A 14,153-nucleotide genomic window follows, 5' to 3' on the forward strand; every position below is an offset into this window, starting at 1 on the left:
TAAGACAAGGGGTCTTGCCGATTTTGTTGTCTGTGATTAGAATTCTTTCGTATTATTCTTTAAATCCTGTATTTAAATAGGAACCAATGCACTAAAGATGCTAAATTGACAAAAATTGTTTTGCGGGCATCTGACATTTCAAAAATATGACGTAGAACTGAACGTTTAAAAACAAACATCTTTAGTGTTACAAAACTCTGGAGATTCTTAATACCTGTCGATAGGCCTGTTCGTCACACAAACACGTAGATTTAACATTTTTACTTACTTTCCCTAATTTAAATTTAAAACAAAGTAAGTATAGAATTATTTGTTTCTGCGGAACATTGCCTGCCCATAGGACTTCTTGACGTTAAGAGCTCTTTTCTGGTTGTTTTTTCAGCAATTACGGAACAAGACAAAAAAGAAAAATTGATATAACCTTTGCAGCTGAATGCATGTTTTTTTAGCTGGTTCCTGATCACTTGTTTCTTGTACCGCTATAGAAACACGTGGATGAAAATCGTATAATCCACATTAACTTTACGACTTCCCACGGGATACGCGACACGTGTGACTATCTTCGGAACATGTGGAAACGCGTCAATTTTTGAAAATGAACTGCATTTGTGTATTCAAAGAACGCGACAGGACGAAGGGTGTGGGTCACAGAGAGATTATTACAGGACGGAAAGTCGTTTTGGTTACATACGAATTCATAAACTGGCTTGTTTTTTTCCTTTTTAAAGAGGTGCCAACAAATTAACCAATTATTGTTTTTCACAGAATCTCAAAATTAAAAAGTTTTTATCAGCATTTCTTGGTTCAGTACAACTTTCATTTGTGTAAAATCAGGTGTTTCTTTACATTAATTTTGTTTTGAATTTCGCGCGAAGCTACACGAGGGCTATCTGCGCTAGCCGTCCCTAATTTAGCAGTGTAAGACTAGAGAAGGCAGCTAGTCATCACCACCCACCGCTAACTCTTGGGTTACTCTTAATTCCAACGAATGGTTGGATTGACCGTCACATTATAACATCCTCACGGCTGAAAGAGCGAGCATGTTTGGCGTGACGGGTATTCGAACCTGCGACCCTCAGATTACGAGTGCCTTAACCACCTGGCCATGCCGGGCCTACATTGATTTAGTTCTGACATTAATTCAGTTGTGTATTGAATGCAGTATGAGTTAACACTTCTAGTTTATTGTGGTTGTAACAAGGCAGATCACAACACATATTGTTTTCTTATTCTTCTGATTCATAAGACTTGTATGTGTTTAGCAAACGTATATGCCTCTATTAAAAAGATTATAAGTTATGCGTTAACCCTTATATTAAACCCATAGTTTTTAGATATGATAGTGATCTGATTATAAAATTTCACCGAAAATATTATCAAATAATTTTGTATTCAAATCTGTTAATTTTAAAGCAACGGTCACGATAACTAAAACAAATAAATTTAACAGAGAAAAAAAGTAAACTGATGTCAATATTGTTCTCTATTAAATGGAAACTGAAGTCTAAATTTTTTCCTGTTTGACATAGCGGTATGTCTGCGGACTCGCACCGCTAGAAACGGGGTTTCGATACCCTTGGTGGTCAGAGCACAGATAGCCAGTCCATTGTGCAGCTTTGTGTTTAATTTCAAACAAACAAAAATTGTTGTTTGTCGAACGAAAAGCAAACTGACGTAGAAATAATTATCTGTTAAACTGAAAACACACTGCCGTCGAGATTTATTTTCTATAAACTCACAAATGTGATTGTTAAGCATATTATAACCTCACGGCGGGCCCAGCACGGCCAGGTGGTTAAGGCACTCGACTCGTAATCTGAGGGTCGCGGGTTCGAATCTTCGTCATATCAAACATGCTCGCCCTTTCAGCCGTGGGGACGTTACAATGTGCGGTCAATCACATTATTCGTTGGTAAAAGAGTAGCCCAAAAGATGGCGGTGGGTGGTGATGACTAGCTGCCATCTCTCTAGTCTTACACTGCTAAATTAGGGATGGCTAGCGCAGATAGCCCTCGTGTAGCTTTGCGCATAATACAAAAACAAATAGCCTCACGAATCAAAACAGATGTGAAACCTCCGAGATAAAAACAAAACAAACGAACACAAAGAATACAAGAGGTAACCACTAACAGTGAAAATACGGTTTACGTGACTTACATCAACATTTTATTTTAGGAAAGAATGTAAGAATGAGAACAGCATTAATGAAAAACTTCCTAGCTGTCCCTGAATTGTTTTGTTGTAAATGTAAAATAACACACAAACGTAGATTTGACACCAGAATAAAAACAAAATATATGCCCCTTCTGTTTTTCTTTTTTATAAAATTGTTTCCACAAGATTGTCAGTTTACAGGTAAGAAAAAGTTATCTTTTGTTCCCTTGTGTTTAAAAAAATAAAGTTTTAAAAGTAAAAACCTATATCCAATCTTCAATTATATCTTACTGCAGTCGCACCGTGATGATGACGTAGTGATTTTGTATCTATTACCTATAAATTTCATATATTTTTTTAAATTAAGGACATTCACTGTCGTCGAATTCCTTTACTCAAGTATCTGACGAATCAGGTGGATTGCAGCACACGGAAATGACGTCAACATTGGAAATAAGCTGGGCGGCGCACGAGATCCCCTCACTACTGGTAGTGGAAGTTAGTTGTCAGTAGCGTGTGTCCTCGCAAGCAGCCATGACGTCTAGCCAAAGAAGGTGTTGGAAAATATTCTATGTGCTGGCGCTGTTGTTCGGCTTCATCAGGTATTCAACGAGCAGACAAGGTAAGAAAAGATTTTAAAAGAAGTTAGCTCTGAATTTTTAGTATGTTGTCTTATTGCGCTAACCAGTTTTCTTTTACAGATCTAAATATACAAACACGTTATTGTACAAAGGTACATTGATACGCACTTGGTGTTCAGCCACTTACCTTAAACTGGAATATAAGACGCCTTTCATAATAATGAAATGGAGCGTGCGTTGCTTTCAGTGTGTGCTTTTTTATTGAGTTAGACGTTCGTGTAGCGCAAAATTTGGTTCCAAGAAAGTATCTACATGTTAGATAATATATATTTTATTATTGTATTTAATAGTTGACAGTTCTAAACAGTATCTTCGATTATATAGAAAATTCGTAACTATGTCATGGCTTCTAAAAAAAAAGTTCAATTTTCCATACAAGGTAAACTTTAAAAGATGGTTTTGGTAGAATCAAACATAAATGTAGTAACCTGTTTTTAAACAGCAGCTGTGAGGATGTAATTGTCTTTTATTTAAAACTGGGTTTACTAACGAATATAGTTTGAAAGTCTATAAATAACAGAATTTTGCTGTGTAAAATGTCCCCAGTTCGATAGATCGCTCAGATACTAATTAAAAGGATGGAATTTCAAACCTCAGTTTTGCGTGATGAGAGATGCAGATTTATCTTTATTATGTTAATACTTTCTCAAGGGTTTAAAAGAACGTTACTGTGACGTATCCCTTCTTCCTTCTGTAACTTTATAACTACAATTCTTGATAGATTTTGACCATGCTTCACGGCCCACTTCCTCTGGGGGCTGGGAAGAACCGTGCCAACTTTAAGGTCAAAAGATCAAAGGTAAAGATCACCGTTAAAAGACAAAAGTTGGTTTTGCGCGAAATAAAGCAGTACCACAATACAAGTACACAAAAATACGTATTCATCAACAAGAAATACACTCACGTACACCATCGCTGAGCACCACGTAATGTATACGTCGAGTTTGCATGCATACAATATAGCATTCTTCATACTGAATTTATATAATTTGAACTGTTAAAAGTACTGTATTGTTTTGGTAGTATTGCAGTCAGACTTCATTAAGACGTGAGGAATGTTTTTATACTTTTAAAACGTGTTGGTAACAAGTTTATTACTGACACTTTAGTGGTTACAGGCTCTGAAAAAAGTGTGTGTATTAGGGGTAACTTTACTTTTTATGGTGAAATAAGAAAACTTTTATAAGAAACTGAATAACCTACGACTGTTGGTATAGTAGTAGTCTATGTGCGCAAGCCTCGAAGTCCCTCTTGGGAAATTTGGTGCAGTATAGACTGGGGCAAAGAAAAAAATGAAGCTGTAAGTGACTTTTCAGGTTTTTGTGCGTGAAAGTAAAGTACCTGACCAGGGTTCTTGGTGTCGCTACAGCAGGAACGGCGTCGCTACCGAATGCTCGCCCCGTCAGCAAGGGCAAGTTTACGGGTACTGCCGCGAGCGGTTGAAGTCACAAAAACACGAAACCGAAGGTTAGCTGATGTTTGATCGTGTCACAACCATCTGAAGCAGGTTTTGTTCAATTGACGAAATGATTCGTAATGCTCATGTTATATGGTTCAATCGAGTGGCGTCGAAAGTAATCAAAGGAAGTCGATTAAAGAGTTATGTGACAATAAACAAAGAGAGATAAAGTGGTTACTTTTCTAACTTCTTGTGAAGTAAGGTAGAACGTGTTGTGCGTGTGTCCGTTTTCGTTCTCATTTGAAAGCAATAATTGCCTCAAAGTACTCCATTGCTAAACTAATGAAGTCTAAAACTTACTTCAGAATATTAATATGCGTTTGCTTCTGTGAAGAGGTGTAGTTTCAGTGATTAACTTAATAGTTAATAAATAATCATATATTATATGCCTAAATTAACGAAGTAAAAAAGGTTCTCATTGGACTGGGACCAAAACGACGTTTGTTAATACAAAAATCCCACCTGGAATAGGACGACCAAGACCTCCTTTGTCGTTCGTTCGTGAAGGAGTGATTAGTCAAATGTCTCACTTGCTCTTTCATTGATCGTGGAGTTTTCTTTTATGCCGTGCGGTGGCGTTAGTTTGCAGTTTACTCACCCCGTTTTTCATGAAATCACAGGAAGGAGTTAGTTGTATTGTTTAGGCTTAGCTTTATTTAATAATTGCTAAAAATTAGTTATTTAAAAATATAATAGCAGGAGAAGTATTTGTAACTCATACTTACCAAGCCTCTCGGGCTAGATGAAGGGTCTTAGCCTCTCTGGCTAGATGAAGGGTCTTAATTTCCATCATTTGGTATATTGGGGCACTTTGTATCCACCTCAGCCAGTGACTTCAAGTCGGGTAAAATGTCTCTGAGGTTCTGAGTTCAACAGAAACATGGTATTAAACTACTACTTGTTGTGGCAGAATGTGGCAGAATATGTATTCGAGTTAAGAGGTGAGCCACGATTTATAGACAGCAGAGGAAAACGTTCACAAGAATATTGGTTGTAACACACACACACACACACACACACACACACACACACACACATAGAGTTAGGGGCTAGTTATTACAAGATGACACAGGTTAGACTGAAATGGAGCTTTTGTTGGTATTTCATGTAACAGAGGGATATGGGAAGCAACCTCGCTATGTGTGCATTTTGTGATAGTGGACAGATGGTTCGGAAAAGTGACCTGCGGTTTCTTTCGCCTTGCAAGTCGCTTTTCATAACAATAAAACGTTTGCGTTGTTTCTTCTGATAGCTTTGTTTGAAGACATGTTTTTTTTATATTGATGGACCATAATTTATAGAAATGAAAGTCTTGCTTGTGTTTCTCCGCAGCCTGTGGAGATAGGACACTTAACGCGATATTTTTGTATTTCGCAAATGTTCGTTTGTCGTAAGCTATTACACTTGCTCATTCGATATCAAATGAAAAATATGTTCAGAATTTAAAGATGAGAAATGGCTTTCCCTATTAGTAGTACCAGAGGAACACTAGAGAGATCGCCAGCGGTCGTTCTTAAGTACAGGAATATCTTTCCATGTTAAGCAAAACAACTAAAGTATAGAAACTCCAGATTTTTCATTCGACAGAATTAAAACAAAGAAGGAAAAGGTCTATATCCTAGTGTCCTCAGTTTTCACCCATTAATACAATACTGTGTGTGTAAATAATATCTGACAATTTCCACATCGTTGAAAATCCTCCCCTCCCAGGCAGATAGAAGTTTGTATGTCACTACCCATTCAAAGTATCCTTTGATCATCTCTCGTGTTTTTCGTGTTCTTTGGTAAGGTTTAGCCAAACTCATTTCAAAGGTGCAAATTTTGTTTGTCACCAACAATATAATTCACTTTATACTCAGATTTGTATGGTATAACCACATATTACCATTCTCTGGTCTGATAACAACGTTATTATTGTTAGCTGGCTTTTCCAAGGCAGAAAGTTTGTTGTTGGTGAGAGGAGAGAGTTTAGATGAAAGACGAACATTGAGCAGTTTTCGTTATTGTTCAAACGAGGCTTTACAAAGTTTGAACTTCATTTTTGCACAAAGTTTGTAAGCACACCCGAACAGAGGTAAGTTGCTGGAGCTAAGGAATAATTTGCTCCTTCAGCTGATGCATCTTTAGTATGACCACCTAGTTTGTTTTAGAGCAAAGCCACATTGAGTTATTTGCTGTCTTCCGCGAAGAATCGAACCTCAGATTTTAGCTTTATAAGTACGTAAACTTATCGCTGTTTCAACAGCTGTATTTAACGTAATTGAGGTCACGAATGAACCTGTTCTCGATATTATTGGAGAAGAGATGTCTTAAGTTTCACGTTCTGAACGTGCTCTTGTTTGACAGTGATTCATCCAACTAAGCTGCCTTTTACAAGTGTTTCGTTTTCAGCTGACCGTCCACGAGTTGGCATGAAACCCTTCACAAGGGAACAACGCTATTCGGCTGATAAAGGAATTTCGACTGACAGATTACAACATTTTTTGCTCGTATCATTTATTACCTGTCTTTCTGTCCGTGGTTAGTGTTATCATTTATTACCTGGCTTTCTGTCCGTTTTGTCATTTATTACCTGTCTTTCTGTCCGTGGTTAGTGTTAACATTTATTACCTGTCTTTCTGTCCGTGGTTAGTGTTATCATTTATTACCTGTCTTTCTGTCCGTGGTTAGTGTTAACATTTATTACCTGTCTTTCTGTCCGTGGTTAGTGTTAACATTTATTACCTGTCTTTCTGTCCGTGGTTAGTGTTAACATTTATTACCTGTCTTTCTGTCCGTGGTTAGTGTTATCATTTATTACCTGTCTTTCTGTCCGTGGTTAGTGTTAACATTTATTACCTGTCTTTCTGTCCGTGGTTAGTGTTATCATTTATTACCTGTCTTTCTGTCCGTGGTTAGTGTTAACATTTATTACCTGTCTTTCTGTCCGTGGTTAGTGTTATCATTTATTACCTGTCTTTCTGTCCGTGGTTAGTGTTATCATTTATTACCTGTCTTTCTGTCCGTGGTTAGTGTTATCATTTATTACCTGTCTTTCTGTCCGTGGTTAGTGTTAACATTTATTACCTGTCTTTCTGTCCGTGGTTAGTGTTAACATTTATTACCTGTCTTTCTGTCCGTGGTTAGTGTTAACATTTATTACCTGTCTTTCTGTCCGTGGTTAGTGTTAACATTTATTACCTGTCTTTCTGTCCGTGGTTAGTGTTAACATTTATTACCTGTCTTTCTGTCCGTGGTTAATGAGATCATTTATTACCTGTCTTTCTGTCCGTGGTTAGTGATATCATTTATTACCTGTCTTTCTGTCTGTGGTTAATGAGATCATTTATTACCTGTCTTTCTGTCCGTGGTTAGTGATATCATTTATTACCTGTCTTTCTGTCCGTGGTTAGTGTTATCATTTATTACCTGTCTTTCTGTCCGTGGTTAGTGTTAACATTTATTACCTGTCTTTCTGTCCGTGGTTAGTGTTAACATTTATTACCTGTCTTTCTGTCCGTGGTTAGTGTTAACATTTATTACCTGTCTTTCTGTCCGTGGTTAGTGTTATCATTTATTACCTGTCTTTCTGTCCGTGGTTAGTGTTATCATTTATTACCTGTCTTTCTGTCCGTGGTTAGTGTTATCATTTATTACCTGTCTTTCTGTCCGTGGTTAGTGTTAACATTTATTACCTGTCTTTCTGTCCGTGGTTAGTGTTATCATTTATTACCTGTCTTTCTGTCCGTGGTTAGTGTTAACATTTATTACCTGTCTTTCTGTCCGTGGTTAGTGTTAACATTTATTACCTGTCTTTCTGTCCGTGGTTAGTGTTAACATTTATTACCTGTCTTTCTGTCCGTGGTTAGTGTTAACATTTATTACCTGTCTTTCTGTCCGTGGTTAGTGTTAACATTTATTACCTGTCTTTCTGTCCGTGGTTAGTGTTAACATTTATTACCTGTCTTTCTGTCCGTGGTTAGTGTTAACATTTATTACCTGTCTTTCTGTCCGTGGTTAATGAGATCATTTATTACCTGTCTTTCTGTCCGTGGTTAGTGTTAACATTTATTACCTGTCTTTCTGTCCGTGGTTAGTGTTAACATTTATTACCTGTCTTTCTGTCCGTGGTTAGTGTTAACATTTATTACCTGTCTTTCTGTCCGTGGTTAATGAGATCATTTATTACCTGTCTTTCTGTCCGTGGTTAGTGATATCATTTATTACCTGTCTTTCTGTCCGTGGTTAATGAGATCATTTATTACCTGTCTTTCTGTCCGTGGTTAATGAGATCATTTATTACCTGTCTTTCTGTCCGTGGTTAGTGATATCATTTATTACCTGTCTTTCTGTCCGTGGTTAGTGTTATCATTTATTACCTGCCTTTCTGTCCGTGGTTAGTGTTAACATTTATTACCTGTCTTTCTGTCCGTGGTTAGTGATATCATTTATTACCTGTCTTTCTGTCCGTGGTTAGTGTTAACATTTATTACCTGTCTTTCTGTCCGTGGTTAGTGTTAACATTTATTACCTGTCTTTCTGTCCGTGGTTAGTGTTAACATTTATTACCTGTCTTTCTGTCCGTGGTTAGTGTTATCATTTATTACCTGTCTTTCTGTCCGTGGTTAGTGTTAACATTTATTACCTGTCTTTCTGTCCGTGGTTAGTGTTATCATTTATTACTTGTCTTTCTGTCCGTGGTTAGTGTTATCATTTATTACTTGTCTTTCTGTCCGTGGTTAGTGTTATCATTTATTACCTGTCTTTCTGTCCGTGGTTATCATTTATTAGTGTTATCATTTATTACCTGTCTTTCTGTCCGTGGTTAGTGTTAACATTTATTACCTGTCTTTCTGTCCGTGGTTAGTGTTATCATTTATTACCTGTCTTTCTGTCCGTGGTTAGTGTTATCATTTATTACCTGTCTTTCTGTTCGTGGTTAGTGTTAACATTTGTTACCTGTCTTTCTGTTCGTGGTTAGTGTTAACATTTGTTACCTGTCTTTCTGTCCGTGGTTAGTGTTAACATTTATTACCTGTCTTTCTGTTCGTGGTTAGTGTTAACATTTGTTACCTGTCTTTCTGTTCGTGGTTAGTGTTAACATTTGTTACCTGTCTTTCTGTTCGTGGTTAGTGTTAACATTTATTACCTGTCTTTCTGTCCGTGGTTAGTGTTAACATTTATTACCTGTCTTTCTGTCCGTGGTTAGTGTTAACATTTATTACCTGTCTTTCTGTCCGTGGTTAGTGTTAACATTTATTACCTGTCTTTCTGTTCGTGGTTAGTGTTAACATTTATTACCTGTCTTTCTGTCCGTGGTTAGTGTTAACATTTATTACCTGTCTTTCTGTCCGTTTTGTCATTTAGATTCAACTCAATATTTCTTTTTCTAATTCATTTCTCATAACTCGAAAATTTGGAAGAAGGTGGTAACTTTAACAACTGTGATGGGCCCTGGCATTGGGCGAAAGGCCCCATCGGCACTGGATATCACATGTGGGGTGTGTTCCCATATTCTTCTCTGCTTTTACTCGTGGGTTCCTAGAATTACAAGTGTAGATTTGTTACTTGACATGTCACGCTCCGGGATTTAAAAGCTAACTTGTTGGTTGATTAGTTCTTGTGAATGATGGTAAAAATCAGTTAAAAATAAAACTATAATAATCAGTGTAAACAAATAATCAATGTTAAATTTAGAATAATCATGTTTTATTATTCCTTGGCCTAAATTTTGATATGTAGTTTAACTAGAATTCATAATACTTACAATTCACTTGCACGATCTGATTCGCACAATAACACTTCTTACTTGTGTAAAGTGGTGATTATACATAGCGCTCAACTATGTCTACTGTATCCTAACCAATCTGATGATCCCTGGTATTGGGCGAAAGGCCTCGTCGGCTCTTAATATAGTAGATGTAGTGTGGTTGACATATTGTAACATATTCTCCTTTTATTTCACTCGTAGGTTCTTAAGAACATGCTAGTTATTTGAAAATTAAAGGAGCGGGTGTAATCTAAGTAACCTAATTTTAAAATTAGTTCATTATAATTTATAGAATTTTTTTAGTTGTATAGCACCGATTGCTACTTTAAAAAGTTGTTAAGACAGTCGTGATATTCCTGTACAATTCAAATAGCCACATTACGAACAAGGTAAAATGTTGTTAAGACAGTCGTGATATTCCTGTACAATTCAAATAGCCACATTACGAACAAGCTAAAATGTTGTTAAGACAGTCTTGATTTTCCTGTACAATTCAAATAGCCACATTACGAACAAGCTAAAATGTTGTTAAGACAGTCTTGATATTCCTGTACAATTCAAATAGCCACATTACGAACAAGCTAAAATGTTGTTAAGACAGTCTTGATTTTCCTCTACAATTCAAATAGCCACATTACGAACAAGCTAAAATGTTGTTAAGACAGTCTTGATTTTCCTCTACAATTCAAATAGCCACATTACGAACAAGCTAAAATGTTGTTAAGACAGTCTTGATTTCTCCCTCTACAATTCAAATAGCCACATTACGAACAAGCTAAAATGTTGTTAAGACAGTCTTGATATTCCTGTACAATTCAAATAGCCACATTACGAACAAGGTAAAATGTTGTTAAGACAGTCTTGATATTCCTGTACAATTCAAATAGCCACATTACGAACAAGCTAAAATGTTGTTAAGACAGTCTTGATATTCCTGTACAATTCAAATAGCCACATTACGAACAAGCTAAAATGTTGTTAAGACAGTCTTGATATTCCTGTACAATTCAAATAGCCACATTACGAACAAGGTAAAATGTTGTTAAGACAGTCTTGATTTTCCTGTACAATTCAAATAGCCACATTACGAACAAACTTGAAATGTTGTTAAGACCATCGTGATGTTCCTGTACAATTCAAATAGCCACATTACGAACAAGCTAAAATGTTGTTAAGACAGTCTTGATTTTCCTCTACAATTCAAATAGCCACATTACGAACAAGCTAAAATGTTGTTAAGACAGTCTTGATTTTCCTCTACAATTCAAATAGCCACATTACGAACAAGCTAAAATGTTGTTAAGACAGTCTTGATTTTCCTGTACAATTCAAATAGCCACATTACGAACAAGCTAAAATGTTGTTAAGACAGTCTTGATATTCCTGTACAATTCAAATAGCCACATTACGAACAAGCTAAAATGTTGTTAAGACAGTCTTGATATTCCTGTACAATTCAAATAGCCACATTACGAACAAGCTAAAATGTTGTTAAGACAGTCTTGATATTCCTGTACAATTCAAATAGCCACATTACGAACAAGGTAAAATGTTGTTAAGACAGTCTTGATTTTCCTGTACAATTCAAATAGCCACATTACGAACAAGGTAAAATGTTGTTAAGACAGTCTTGATTTTCCTGTACAATTCAAATAGCCACATTAAGAACAAACTAAAATGTTGTTAAGACAGTCTTGATTTTCCTGTACAATTCAAATAGCCACATTACGAACAAGGTAAAATGTTGTTAAGACAGTCTTGATTTTCCTGTACAATTCAAATAGCCACATTACGAACAAACTTGAAATGTTGTTAAGACCATCGTGATGTTCCTGTACAATTCAAATAGCCACATTACGAACAAGCTAAAATGTTGTTAAGACAGTCGTGATGTTCCTGTACAATTCAAATAGCCACATTACGAACAAGCTAAAATCGAGATTCAAGGAAATAAACGTAGTGTGGTTTAAAACAAGAACTCAAGAACCTCTTGTTAGTTATAATCGGCTTCTTTTTGTCGAGACATGTAACATGTTACCGAAATACTTCTGAAATTACTGACTGGTTTAGATACCGGTTGGGTACACTACGCGATATCGGGTAACATATTTTAGCCTGTTACAACACTCAGGGTAAAGAAGTGACAAAAGGGGGGGGGGTAAACTGGTGTTCTATATATAGTACATACGCAACTGTCCTCCCCCAGTAATACTTAGTGAGACTCCATATGGATGGTGTGTTTTGTTAGTTGTATGTTATTAGGGACATTGTAAGTAACAAATTCATGGACTTTCAAGCAACTTGGTACATGAATAGTTTTGTAAAGTGAGTTTTTAAAAGCTAGTAAATTTATCGGTAGTTTTAGGATTAAAAGGTGAACATCAAGATATCAGAGGGACAAAGTTGAACTGTTGTCATTCATTTCGATACGTATCTTTTGTGGATAATGAAAATGTGTGTGAGGAAGAGGTAATTGTTTAAAGCACAAACTGTTTAATCTCTTCTCAATTCTTTATTAGAGGTTCCTAGTTTTCTGTTACATTTTACGATCTCTAAGTATCAAATTAAGGATGCCGTCGGGCCAAGGTCTTGTGTATTGATTAATGTTCTATCTTTTTGAAACTTGAACGTCACTAATTACGTTCATTGTAAAAATGTGCACGTTGAAAACGCTACATTTACAGTTTCATTAGAATGAGAATAAATTAATTGGGATACCTCGTCTCGTGGAATCGGGTGGAAGTTATTGACCTAACGTTCGATATATCAATCTGTCTCATAGCATTTCATTTGTGGCTGAATTTTCTTTGGCTCAAGCATAGCTTCGGGGTGATAAAAACCCTTGAGCCACCGTCACTTCCTGTGTAAACGAAGACATGATTTATTCCAGAATGAACTGGCGCCAGCTTTAATCTCATCTCTGCTACTAGATGTATGTAATGTCTGGGGTATAATCCCTCATCGAATCCATTGGCCTAGATCCACTTTGCTCGCTGCTTACTCTCGATTAGGCTCCTCGAAGACGTGAATTTATCGCGGTAATTCAACGTTGTTGACACTGTTTCTACAAATCAAATGCAGCTCCCTATAGAGCACAAAAGCCATTTTGATCTTGTGAATATTCACGACTTACATATAATCCATGTTTGTTTTTCCTGCTGTTTGTATCTTTTTATGGACTTGACTCTGATTTACTTGAACCAAAGTTGGTGACAGGAAATACCTTATGATGTTTATCTCAAAAAGCAAGCAAGCAAGCAGAGAAAGCGAATGAAGCCATGGTATTTACATTAAAACTGACCATGTCGTTAACATCGCAAAGCCGTAATATTTATATTCAAATGATTGTCATTTTCGTCACAGTAAAGTTTAGAAAAGCGAGTTATATTTGGATGAAAGTAACAGTGAGGCTTTATTTTTTTCCATCTCCTATGTTCATTAAAATTAAAATATAAATAAAGATTAGAACAAGTTACAATTGAGATTGAAAATCTCGTGGTGAATAAAATAAAAAATTACCATATGATCAGGTAAACTGACGAAGTAGATATAATATATTTATATCTACTTGTTTAGATTTTGATTTGTTTTTTGGTGATTTGGTTGCAGTTTGAGGTGATTTTGTTTAAAACAAAAAAGACATTCATTAAAAATATGCCCATATTGTAAAATTAGTACTGAAAAATGATATGAAAAAGGCATAAGAAAAAAGTTCCATCTACTCGCGTTTACTTACCAGCCGTCCAGTGTAACAATACGAATAAATATAATAACAATGTTTTCTCGCAATGTTTACCTACCAACACTCAGATGTTAACAGTATGAATAAACGAGGTAAGAAGATAATAGGCTCAACATTTCGGTTGGTTAACCATTTAATTAACAAACAAATATAACTGTGGTACAATGCAATAACAATGGATGAATTAGATACTCCACGGGGCCTTGCGGTGAAACAAACACAACACAATAAAACGGTACCGCTCTTTATTGTTAATAGTTGAGTACCCAGTTTACACTAGTTACTCTTTGTTAATTAACTTTGTTTAAAGTTTATTGAAGATCCTATTTTGGGGTCGTTTCAGGTGTGTTACATGTAGACTTGTTAAAATATCATTTCCAAATTTGGCAACTTATTTTGTTGAAGAAT

At 36.1% G+C, this 14,153-nt stretch overlaps 1 protein-coding gene across 5 annotated transcripts in view; it reads left to right on the forward strand.

Annotated features, from left to right (window-relative positions):
* Nucleotides 1-2,608: 2,608 nt before the first annotated feature.
* LOC143227838 (ephrin type-A receptor 4-like) overlaps nucleotides 2,609-14,153 on the forward strand; it is a 210,775-nt gene continuing 199,230 nt past the window's right edge. Inside the window, exon 1 of one of the 5 annotated variants that reach the window (XM_076459130.1) lies at nucleotides 2,609-2,776. In XM_076459130.1, coding sequence (XP_076315245.1) covers nucleotides 2,689-2,776 — 88 coding nt within the window. In that variant the 5' untranslated portion in view covers nucleotides 2,609-2,688. The remainder of the gene's footprint in view (nucleotides 2,777-14,153) is intronic. The other 4 variants (XM_076459131.1, XM_076459132.1, XM_076459133.1 and 1 more) reach the window with 4 other exon arrangements.

The sequence above is a fragment of the Tachypleus tridentatus genome, chromosome 10 (genome assembly GCF_004210375.1).
Source record: "Tachypleus tridentatus isolate NWPU-2018 chromosome 10, ASM421037v1, whole genome shotgun sequence".
In the NCBI taxonomy this organism is placed as follows: domain Eukaryota; kingdom Metazoa; phylum Arthropoda; class Merostomata; order Xiphosura; family Limulidae; genus Tachypleus; species Tachypleus tridentatus.